This window comes from Oryctolagus cuniculus, chromosome 11, assembly GCF_964237555.1.
Source record: "Oryctolagus cuniculus chromosome 11, mOryCun1.1, whole genome shotgun sequence".
Classification (NCBI taxonomy): Eukaryota; Metazoa; Chordata; class Mammalia; order Lagomorpha; family Leporidae; genus Oryctolagus; species Oryctolagus cuniculus.
This window is the reverse complement of record NC_091442.1, coordinates 53,435,541-53,446,745: the sequence shown is the minus strand read 5'-3', so window position 1 is coordinate 53,446,745 and position 11,205 is coordinate 53,435,541. Positions and strand designations below refer to the sequence as shown.

The 11,205-nt window shown below is 59.2% G+C and overlaps 2 protein-coding genes across 4 annotated transcripts; both read right to left on the bottom strand.

Annotated features, from left to right (window-relative positions):
- Nucleotides 1-398, bottom strand: COX14 (cytochrome c oxidase assembly factor COX14). Its single transcript, XM_008256440.2, has one exon. It carries the CDS (start codon nt 396-398, stop codon nt 225-227), a length of 174 nt encoding a protein of 57 aa, XP_008254662.1. The 3' UTR covers nt 1-224.
- Nucleotides 1-10,920, bottom strand: GPD1 (glycerol-3-phosphate dehydrogenase 1). Of its 3 annotated transcripts, none has more exons than XM_051846267.2 (9): nt 10,568-10,871; nt 9,859-10,036; nt 9,041-9,181; nt 8,390-8,528; nt 8,053-8,165; nt 7,251-7,484; nt 6,954-7,060; nt 5,701-5,814; nt 1-406 (listed from the first exon to the last, which is right to left on the bottom strand). In XM_051846267.2, exons 1-8 carry the CDS (start codon nt 10,651-10,653, stop codon nt 5,718-5,720), a joined length of 1,095 nt encoding a protein of 364 aa, XP_051702227.1. In that variant the 5' UTR covers nt 10,654-10,871; the 3' UTR covers nt 1-406; nt 5,701-5,717. The 3 variants fall into 3 exon arrangements, with proteins under 3 accessions (XP_051702227.1, XP_069908321.1, XP_051702226.1); XM_070052220.1 differs by having other exon boundaries at nt 5,696-5,814; nt 10,568-10,816; XM_051846266.2 differs by lacking the exon at nt 1-406 and having other exon boundaries at nt 5,236-5,814; nt 10,568-10,920.
- Between the last annotated feature and the right edge of the window lie 285 nt (nt 10,921-11,205).

The window sequence follows — 11,205 nt, the reverse complement described above, 5'->3', positions numbered from 1 at the left end:
CACGACCAACCATTTAATGTCTGCAAGTGTACTTCACCCTCACAGCTCCCACAGGCCTGGTGAAACCGGCACAAGCGAGCAGTTCCAAAGAAAGCACAGCTCCTCCTTCTAGCCCGAGTGGAAAACCAAGCAGGCCATGGGTCTCTCGATCTGGCGATGCCTGCAAGGGAGGTCTTCCCACAGCACACCTCAGGCCTGCCTGCTCGGGAGACGGGCCCGCAGCTCTACAGGGCTCCCGAGGGCTTCTGTTCTTCCGCAGCCCGGCGCCGCAGGCTGCGCAGCTGCAGGTAGTGGTAGGCCCGGACGCTGCAGAGGTAGCCCCCGTACACAGTGAGCAGCATCATGGAGACGGAGAAGGTCTTGTAGCCAATGTCAGCCAGCTGCTTGGCGCTCGGCATGTCGGCCCCTGCACACACACACCGGGTTTAGTACTGAGGAAGAGGCCTTCGCTGCCCAGCCCCGCCCAGCCCCCTGTTTGAGGCCATCCCCCAACTCCTGCACCCTGGCGGTCTGTCTGCACTCCCACATGACGGCCCCTGCCTGAGGACAGTCTTGTAAAAGGGCCCCAGAAGACAGAGTCTGGGAACTACACAAATTCAGACAGAGATGAAACCTGTGTACAGGACCCGGACACCAGGCTGCACCCACATGCACCTGGGATATTAGCTCGAGGACACCTGGCCTGCCGGGTCTGCGGAGAGATGCAACGCACAGGCCACCAGGGCTGTTCTTAACTGCTACACTGCTTTAAGCATGCATCTGTTTTTTCCCCTTATAGAGAACTAGTAGTGATGGCCAGGGATTAAAAACATTTGCAGGGGCTGGCACTGTGGCACAGTGGGTAAAGCCACCGCCTGCAGCGCCAGCATCCCATATGGGCGCCGGTTCGAGTTCGGCTGCTCCACTTCTGATCCGGCTCTCTGCTGTGGCCTGGGAAAGCAGTGGAAGATGGCCCAAGTCCTTGGGCCCCTGCACCCACGTGGGAGACCCAGAAGAACCCCCTAGCTCTTAGCTTCAGATCGGCCCAACTCCAGCTGTTGCGGCCATTTGGAGAGTGAACCAGAGGACAGAAGATTTCTCTCTCTGCCTCTGCCTCTCTGTAGCTCTGCCTTTCAAATACATAAATCTTTAAAAAAATAAAATTAAAAAAAAACCATTTGCAGTCCATTATTCTAAAAGGAACAAATAAGAGCCTTTCAGTCAAATCTCAATTTGTCCTCCCATCAGAACAATCTTATTCACAGGGGTTAGGTTTCCAAGTTAGCCTTAAAGTAGGTTCAAGCCACAACACAAAAACAGTACCCATGACACTTCTCTATTATTTCAATTATACTTCACCTTCTATAGCATTCATTCCAAGTTCCAAACTCAACACTAAAAACCCTATCCCAAGGGTACAAAGAGACATGGGGTCCCCAGCTAAGCGTTACATCAGAATTGCATGGAGTAAGTTACTTCTAATTTAACTGTTCCCTAGATATTCTGAGTTAGGGAATGTGTTCCTAGGTTCCTGTCTATTGAGGGAATTGAAACCTAAAAACCTGACTGACGTTAGTGAGAATGAGTTTCTTAGAAGTAAAAAATTTGGAAGCAGCTCAGAACTACCCCCTTTAGGGGGTCGCAGGTAGGGGAGAGATAAGCTTCTCAAGAGAGAACCCCAAGAGCTGAGCACCGCTTTGTGAGGGTGGGGACAGCGTAGACTCCACGCTGAGCTGAGGCACAGTTTCTTTGAATCATATTCCTGCCATGGAAAGCGACCTCACACAAGGTCAGATGAAGAAAACCCAGTGATGAGAACGGGCTGTATTCAGGTGCCCCGAGGTGTGGACGAGCCCAGGTTGTGTGAGACAGTGAAGAAGGCAAGCCTAGAGAAGACACAACTGTGGCAAACCTGCAGCCTGCGACCTCCCCTCATTTACTCTTTCTCCTCTCATCCCCCTTCCCCTGGCTAACTGCTACCCAGTTACAGGACCACCTCTCGGAGGGGCTGGAACATTCACCAGGCAACAAAGAAACCGGACGGTGCAGCTGACAGAGCCAACAGTGGGACCAAGAACCTCACTCTTCTCCTGTCTAACCCATCCCGAGGTTTCTATTTTCAAATTAGCAAGGACTCTTCACGCATCCTGATAAGGGGTACTGGAAACAACACACGTATACACTGTGGTGGAAGTTAAAACAAGATTAATCAACTGAATGGATTAGGAATGGGCAAAGCTGACACTTCTGATCTAGCAATTAAAATGCCTGCATCCCCCTTTGCAGTACTTGGGTTCAATACCCGCCTCCAGCTCCTCATTCCAGCTTCCTAACAACACAGACCCGGAGCCAGCAGTGCTAACTCAAACCTATGGGGTTCCTGCCTCCCACGTGGAAGACTCGCACTGAGTTAACCCTGGCTCCTGGCCGCAGCCGGGCCCTCGGGGACTGATCTGGAGGTAGCAGCATGCTGGCTCGCTCACTCTCTCAAATTAAAAACTCCCAACAAAAAATAGGCACCTCAGAGTCAGGAAACTGGATTAGGATACTGTTAAAAGAAGCAGGCAAGAAGAGAAGTGGAATGTGTCAGTGCGCGGGGTGGGGTGACGACCGTGTCGGTAGAGGCCACCAGCCCGGTTCAGAACTTGTTCAAGATGCTCAATGCCAGCTGCTGTCCATCGGGCAGATGGAAGCCCAAATCTGGACAAGCCGCTGGGAGAGAGGTTCGGCTTCAACACAGAGGACAAGACCGGTCAGAGAGGCCAAGGGAGCAAGTCTGAAGAAACAATTAGGGAAAGGCGGCAGGTAGGCAATTCCAGAAACATCCGGGGTGGGGCGGGGGAGGGGGCGCTTTTCATTTAGCTACACCCGCTTCCTGACTGAAAAGATCACTGTTGTATTCAGTTACGGCGCTGACGGCGGTGTGCAAAGTTCGGTGTTGTAGAGACTGGTCAGATGGGATCGGCGGGCGGTGCCGATGCCAGGGACAAGCCCAGGGTGGGAAGACAATTTAGTGCGCCGGCAGAGCCCAATCAGCACAGATCCAGTGGGTCTACGACCCCTCAGAAGTTCATCCGCGTCTAGCACTTTTCCAGGAAAAGATGGAATTAGGATCCTAGTAGGATCAACCTTGGAAACAAGGGCAGCTTTTGAGGTGAGCAGAAGACTTGTGGGCGGCCGGGACCGCTAGGCGGCCCGCGGCGGCGGAGGGGGCGGAGGCACCCGGGAGCTCGCGGACAGGCTGGGGCGGCTTTAGAAGGGCGAGCGGTGCGGACACCCGCAGAGGCGCGGAGGGAGCTAGAGTGGGAAGCAGCGGACAGGTGGAGCCCGACGACACAGGCAGGAAGGGTGGCCGGGAAGCCAGCCTCCAAGCCCGCCCCACCGGCCCAAGCGCGCTCGGCCCTCGCGACGGCGTACCTGCGAGCGACGGCTTCCTCGCGCCCCGCCGCCACTTCCGAGCGCGCCGGAACTCAGCACACGGACCCAGACAAGGAAGGACCGGGAGCCCCCGGAACGCCGCAGCTATTGGTGCGAAAGGCGACCCTTTCTCCCGCCCACCCGCCCGGCGTGGCCTCTAGGATTCGGCTCCCGACGTGAGAGACAAGAACGTGCGCCCCGCAGGCCAAGACTCCGCCCACTAGGGGCGGGAGCCCGCCGGCTCGCCTCCGAACTTCCGACTTCCTTGTCAGTCACTCTTACGACGCAGCCTCAACCCAGTCTTCCTGTTGGAGGGACCCGTTGAATCCTGGGGATTGTGGTTCTGCTCCATCGCGAGAGGCTCTCTGGTGGTGATTCTAGTTAGCATGCTTAGTGAGAGCCAGCCAATCCCCAGCCCAAGGTCTGGTGACGTCTCGGGTCGCTAGGTAGATTCTATCGGGCCCAGAGCCGGGAGCGCGCGCCCCCTAGAGCCTGGAGCGGCCCTCTCCCGAGGGCGGAGCTCAGGTAGGGCCCCGGCTGGCACCGCAAAGCCTAGACGGCCGAGGATGCGGCAGGTTGGGCCGTGATCTCGGGTCCCGGGCTGGGTGCCCGCTTTCTGAACGGCGCAGAGGTGGAGGGTACTATTGGTACAGCTGCTCCGGGGCCGGGAGCGGCTGCGATTCCGGAGCAGGGACTCCTTTTTTCACTTTTCCTACCGTGAGAGTGACAACATGCATGCAGTGATACCCCCACGGGCACACACTGCGCCCCGTGCCAGGAGCCACCCGCCCCCCCCCGCTCCCCCCCCCCCCCCCCCCGGCAAGTCCAGTTCCTGGAAAAGCAGCTTCATTCTTTACTGGGTAGACAGGTAGGCCTGATAGGAATGGGGCCGGGTTCACAATTAACCGTGGAGTGAATGAAAGGAGGCAAACGTTTACAGCTGCCTCTGGGGTCCCCACTCTGACCCCACCCCGCCCCCGCTCCTGGCCACGCCTGGGGTGCAAGCTGAGACCCCTGCGGGGTAGAGAAGGAGCCTCAGGCCATGCGGCGCTATTTATAGCTGCGGGCCTAGGCTGCTGACCTGTGACATTCCCCACCTGGAGCAAGGCCAAGTGGCAGGTCGCTCCTCTGCCTCCCTCGCCCTTGCTCTACCCAGACCTCAGCAGTGGGGTGGTTTTAATTTTCTTCCTCTTCCGTCTTCTTCCAAGCTGCTAAGGTGGTGGAATCCCTGAGGCGGGCCTCCTTCCCCAAAGGAGAACTGGTCTTGGAATATCAGGACCGAACCCACGTGGGAGCCTGCTCAGCCTCTGGACCTCCCCCCACCCCACCCCACCCACAGACACACGCCCTCCTCCAGGCGCCGGGGTGCAGCAGAGCAGCTCTGGGGCACCTGAGAGGACAGGGCTGGGGGGGAGGAGGAGACAGGTTGGGTGTGGGGTGTCCCTCTGGGGAGATAAACAGCAGGAGAAGCCCAGCAGACTCCTCCCCCAGCCAGAGCCCGAGGCGTGGGGGCGGGGCACACACAAAGGTCACAGCGATTTGATCCTGCTATGAAATGGTGTAGCTCCGTCAGCACTTTAAGTCCCCGCTCACCAAAGAGGGTGCTGGTAGGGAGGGTGCTGGAAGGCTTCGAAAGGTCATTCAGGGTGTTGAGCAGCTGGCAAAGAACCAGGGACCAGGAAGTCCCCGGGGCGGGGTGGGGGTGGGGGAATGGCAAGCCCCAGGGTCAGAGCCAGCCAGCGTGGCAGGAACTCTGGGGCCAGGACAGCTTTGGGGGTAGGGAGGGAAGACCAGAGGTTTCTGAGGACGCAGATGTTGCTAGGAGAAGCTAGAAGGGCGTTGTTTGAGATCTTTGTATTTTGTGAACAAACACTGAGATCCATTGATATACAGTGTGGGGCCTGGCAGAGAGGGCAGCCAAGGGGCCCCTGGGGCCGCGGGCAGCTCCAAAGCCCAGACTCCGTCCCTGGCTGCCCTTTGCCACATCCCTCGGATGGCTAAGGTACTTCTTTGGCCACTTCACTGGTCTTTCGTGAGGCAGCAACTGGCAGCCCATAGGCCACAGCCCCAAAAGCACGAAGTGGGAGAAAGGCTCCCATCGGGAGAGGGGCAGAGCAGCTCCACTTCGGGCAAGATGTGGTGGCAAGAGGCTGCAGGCTGCACGTCGCTGCCCCCACCCCCCGCCTCCTGTCCTCCAGTGAGGAGCTTATGGGGGGGGGGGGGGACTCTGCTCCCTGAGGGGTCCACCCAGTCCATGCAACCTCCAGGCTTATTATCTCTGTTGGAGTAAAGCAGCTGCCTGACCTCGAGGCTGGTCCAGCTCACATGTGTTCTGGATGGTTCTGCAGGCAGCGGATGAATTCTCCCACTGGCTGGCCCTCATAGCACACCTTGTACACAGCCATGAACAAGGGGAACCTGGAGTGGGGAGGGAAAGGCCCCGCTTAGCCTCCTTTTCCAGGGGCCCAACACGCTTGCCCTCCCACCTGGGAGCTCAGACTCAGGGCCCCAATTCCCACCTGTTGAGAATCAGAGCTCTCCCTAGCCCTGGTTTTTAGGGTCAGGTTGCTAACTGCCCTGCCCCCTATCAGGTTGACCTTGGCCTTCAAGGTTTTTTCCAGTTGGGCCACCCACTGAGCCTCAATGCCATCAACTATAAAATGGGGCCAATGTGACAAAACAGAATTAGGTACTACATGGGGCCGGCGCCTTGGCTCACTTGGTTAGTCCGCTGCCTGCAGCGCCGGCATCCCATATGGGTGCCGGGTTCTAGTACAGGTTGCTCCTCTTCCAGTCCAGCTCTCTGCTGTGGCCCAGGAGGGCAGTGGAGGATGGCCCAGGTGCTTGAGCCCCTGCACCCGCATGGGAGACCAGGAGGAAACACCTGGCTCCTGGCTTCAGATCAGCACAGCACGCTGGCTGTAGCGGCCATTTGTGGGGTGAACCAATGGAAGGAAGACCTTTCTCTCTGTCTCTCTCTCTCACTGTCTAACTCTGCCTGTCAAAAAAAAAAAAAAAAAAGAATTAGGTACTACATAAGGCCCTCTTGGCCGGCTGCTCCCTTTACCAGGAGCCTTAACCCAGAGCAGCCGCATCTCGTGCTGTCTTTTTCTGGGATTCTCTCTTGAGCCACCTCAACTCTGACCTGATCAGCCCAGTCCCACCTCCACCCCCACCCCCCGCTGTCTTTGTGCTAAGCACCCTAGAGTAGAGCCAGCCCTTCTCAGACCCCAGGATAGGATTCAAGGCACAGGGGAGATGGACAAGGTGACGCAGTCCCATTGAGCTTATCCCTCCCGCCCCCCCCCCAGAACTGCAGCCCCCAGAGCAAGAGGACAAGGAGGGGAAAGACAAAGGGGAGGCTACCCAGAGGGGTCAGAGCAATGCAGTGTAAAGAGCACTAGACTGGAAGGAGCGGCAGGCCCGTGAGCTGACTGCAAGCTCCGGTCTCTATCTGGAAACGCAAGGTCACGCTTGCCCACTCCACGGAGGGTCGGGCAGGCGCAGGGCGCAGGAATGAAGGGCGGGGAGGTGGCCCTGGCCTGGCCCTCACTCACTTGTCCACCAGGCCCTTGTGCTGGAGGATGCTGTGCAGCTCCCGGGCTGTCTGGGGCCCCTGCAGCTTCTGCCCATTCAGCATCTCTTTCTCCAGCTGCTCGATGGACTGGAAGGGAATGGGATGAGTGAGTAGACGTGGGGGAGGAGCCGTGCCCGGGAGGTGGGGGGGGCAGCTGGGGCTGGGAATGTTTCCAACAGCCTCACGCCTTGTTGAGATGTTCCGGAGCCACCCTCTCGCGAGTGTCTCTGCCTTGATTCCCCACCACCACCACCACCACGGGTCACCCCAGACCCACCTTTCCGGTGCGGGCAAAGGCCTCGGCCACTTTGCGGTTCCGGCCCCCGTAGCAAGTAGTGATGAGGTCAGCAACGCCACAGCTCTCCAAGAAGGTGGCGGGTGACACGGGGCCACTGCAGAAGAGCTTGGCGAAGGCGATCATCTCCATGAGCCCCAACCGGATCACCGCCGCCTTGGTGTTGTCTCCGAAGCCCAGCCCATCACAGAAGCCGGCCCCGACAGCCACTATGTTCTTTCGGGGGGAGTCAGGGACTTGAGTGAGAAGGGAGCCCTCAGCCCTGCCTAGTGCTCCCCACCTCACTGAATAAGTGGGGTACCGTGTGCAGGCCCTGAAATGCTTTCATGCCCCCCATGTTCCCACTGGCTACACCTGCATTCTAAGCCCTGGCCCCAGATCCACCCCCCAAGGAGTCTTTGAAAGCCACTCTCCTCCGGCTGTTCCTCTCACCCATGACCATTCTATCGTGTAGCCCTCATGTCCACAGGGGTCGGGATGCAGAATTCTGCCTGGGAGTGGGGGGTCTTGCACTTGCACCTGGTCATTAACCTGGGTGTCTCCTCTTCCCCCTCTGGGACCACCCTGTGCAGTTCCAGAGATGGGGCTATGCCTCAGGGGGTTCTAGGAGGGGAAGAAAGAGGGGGCTCTAGTCTCTGACAGTCTGAGTGGCCCTGGCTTTGCTTCTGTAGTGCGTAGTGGGGAAAGAGCCGGAGCTTGGAGCTGCAGCAACTTTGTAGAGCTCAGCCAGGTCTGTCCTGGGTCCCTCTCCCCACCCTAGGGCTGCCCCTGGGCCCCCTCTCACCTTTAAAGCCCCACAGATCTCCACTGTGTCCACCTCCTCCACCACCGTGATCCGGAAATTGGGCGTCTGCATCAGTTCTTTGAGGAGCTGTCCCTGGGCCTGGTCCTTGCAGCCTAAGGTCGGGAGAGGGCAGGACTGGAGACGGGTTGGGGTGGTGGGGACTCTTTCCTCCTACACCTGCCCCCAACAGGACCTGCAGCCCCTTCCCCAGTGTCCCAACCCTGCCTCACCTCTTACATTTGGGTCCTCCTTGTCCTACCTCAGGGCTAAGCAGGGCTGGAGGGAAGGGTGGGGAGCGGAAGTGAGCCGCGTGGTGTGTGTGGGTGGAAGCTCTCACCAATGGTGGTCTCACAGAACTTCTCATCAGCCACCTCGCTGGCGATGTTGGCACCCATCAGCACGCTCATCGGGATGCCCAGATGCTCCCCAATCACTTCAGAGATGAGTTTCAGCCCTTTGGGGCCCTCGTCCACCCCCTGAGTACAGGATGGAGCTCAGGCCAGGTCCCCTTTATGCCCAACCGAGGGCTTCCCAGCCGGAAGCCCTATCGCTCCCACCAGTGGCCCTCGCACGTCTGCCCCGTTCCAACCCAGCTGGCTATGAGAAAGGATTGGACTGTGCAAAAGGAACCCTTCCACGCCCCCTCAGCCAACGCTCCCCTCTACAGCCCCTCCCAGCTGCCCAAACCCAATGCCCACCCAGATCAGGCCCCCTCATCTCTCCCCACCCCTTTACTCCCATTCTGCCTCCAGAATTCCCCCACATTACCTGCCCCAAACCAATCCCACATCCACTTCCCAAGCAAGCCCCACCTCCCGCAGCAGCCCCAGTCCTGACCGCTTCCCTGCACCTCCCCAAGGCCCAGGTCCTCCTCTGTCCAGGCAACATTTGGCCCACTTCCGCCAGCCACTCCTCTCCTGGCTTCACTCACCTTGAGCCCCCACAACAGCCACACCCTCCCCCAACCACAGAGAGGCATCCCTGGCACCTTGATCAGAGAAATGCCGATGGCGTTGGCCTTCAAGTGGCCCTTGATCTGGTCACAGATCTTGCCGATGAACTGATGGGGCACCACGAAGATCAGGATATCGGCATCAGCTGCAGCCTTGACCACATCTGGGACGGCCACCTGTGGGGTGAGCCAGGTGCTCAGGGGCCTGGTGAACCTCTCCTAGTCCCCCCAGGGGGACCCCAAACAGGACATCGAGGAGCCAATGAGAAAGGCCGGCAGGGGAGAAGGGAGGATGGTTTGGGGCTGAATCTGGAAGGAATGAACTTGGAGGCATAGGAGAGAGATTGTGTCCCCTGCCCCCAGCTGTCACTTCTCTTTTAGCTGCCCTGGGGTCCTGAGGATTCCTGGTAACCTCCTCCGAGCACCTTCCTTGCCCTTGGCCATGGGTCAGCGAGAGAGGCCAAAGACAGCCTGAACTTGGCAGGAGGAAGAGGCCAAGTGAGATTTCATCACTCTGTTCTTCAGGGCCCTCTTCTGGGAAGGGGGACTCCCCCTTTTCGCAAGGGAGGAGAGAGCCACATGGATTTGACCAACGACCACAAGTCCAAGGAGCAGCTTCCCAGGCTGTTAATAACCGGGTGAATGAGTAACAGGGTTAGAGCCTGGGGCAGGCAATGTCCAGGACCCCAAGTCTGAGAGCCTGAGAGCCAGGCCTCAGTTGCTGGGGAAACAGACTCCGTTGTGGGGGGCTGTGCCCAGAGCAGCCCTCCTAAGGTGCTTCCCAAGTACAGCTGGCACCAGTCAGGGGCCCTGGGTGAGAAGGGTCCCTCCCTCTCGCAGGGTGTGGGGCTTACCACGTTCGGGGGCAGCTTGTGCCCTGGGAGGTATTTGACATTCTCGTGCTGCGTGTTGATGATCTCTGTCAGCTTTTTGCCACCGATGTCTTCCTCAAACACCCACATGGTCACTCGCGGGTCGAACTGTGCCAGCTGGGCCGCATTGCCACCCACGATCTTGGCAATGGCTGAGCCCCTGGCAGGAAGAGTACAGCAAAGTGGAGGAGTGGCAGCAGGCAGCGGTGGCGGGGCGGGGGGAGGGATGTGGGGGCACAACAGTGGGGGCTGAGGTGTCGCCCCACCTCAGGGCCTCACAGCAGCCCACCCAGCCCATTGCTTCCCAGCTTCCTTGTCACCCCCCATTCCCGTGGCAAGTATGTCCCCAGTGACCTGGCAGTGGAAAGGGCCTCCAGTCTTGGCTGCAGGAGGGGGCCAGCCTGCTGATCTCGCAGGCCCTAAACCTGAACAGCTTTTTAGGCAGGAGAAGGGCCCTGGAGACCCCTTCTTGCAGCTGCAGCGGGCAGGTGCAGCTGCCCAACCGGTGTAGCGCAGCCAGGTCTGTCCCGTGCATGCAGGCACAGATCACAGCAGGGGTCGGCCCGGGGCCTGAGAGCGTTTCCTACGCACTTGCTCGCCTCCTGCCCACCCAGCCTCTCTCTCCCTGGCCTGGCCCCTGTGGCCTTGGGGGAAGGCCGGCCCTGCCCGTTTCCCTGACAGAGCTGCTCACCAATTGCCGGAGCCTACAATGCAGACTTTCTTGCCAGCCATGGTGCCGCTTCTCTGCCTGAGCCGGCTGGGTGCAGGCTGGAGCATTTAACTCCGCCACACGTGGGTGCAGCCAAGCCCCGCCCCCCAGGGTGGGAGGGGAGGCTGGCGCCCAGGGAGAGAGGGTATGGCTGAGCCAGGGAAAAGGGAGAAAAGGGTAGAGACAGGTGGGGAACGGGAATGGGGTATGGACTGGCGCTGCCTGCCCTCCGGGTGCCAGCTGACGGTCCTGGCAAGCTTCTTCCCTGGGCTCCAGCGGGTTTCCCGCCCCCTCCCTGTGTGGGTCTTGCTAGTCTGCCAAGCAGTAGTCCAGATAAGGAGTAGGTGACTGCCCCTCCTCCTTTCTGTCCCCAGCCCTGAAGAAAACCGTATTTAGCCCTAGTAGCTTTCTATCCAAGGCACGGCCGCTCCGTCCCTCCTGCACACACGCCACATACCCTTGCAGGAGCCCCAAAAGCAGCTCTGGTTTTTCCCTCTCGTAGCCTCCCGTGAGCTCCCTGCAGGACCCCGGGGGAGGTCGGGGCCTGCTCTGGGGGCAGCCCAGCCCCAGGATCAGAAGAGACCCAAGGAGTCTGAGACAAGGCCATCTTGGTGACCCAC

Excerpts from the sequence above, each read along its gene's own strand:
- COX14 (XM_008256440.2), bottom strand. The coding sequence starts at position 398 with ATGCCGAGCGCCAAGCAGCTGGCTGACATTGGCTACAAGACCTTCTCC.
- GPD1 (XM_051846266.2), bottom strand. The coding sequence starts at position 10,653 with ATGCTCCAGCCTGCACCCAGCCGGCTCAGGCAGAGAAGCGGCACCATG. Across the intron at positions 7,061-7,250 it reads CCTTTGCCCGCACCGGAAAG|TCCATCGAGCAGCTGGAGAA; the intron begins GTGGGTCTGGGG and ends ATTCCCTTCCAG. Across the intron at positions 5,815-6,953 it reads CACAAGGGCCTGGTGGACAA|GTTCCCCTTGTTCATGGCTG; the intron begins GTGAGTGAGGGC and ends TCCCCACTCCAG.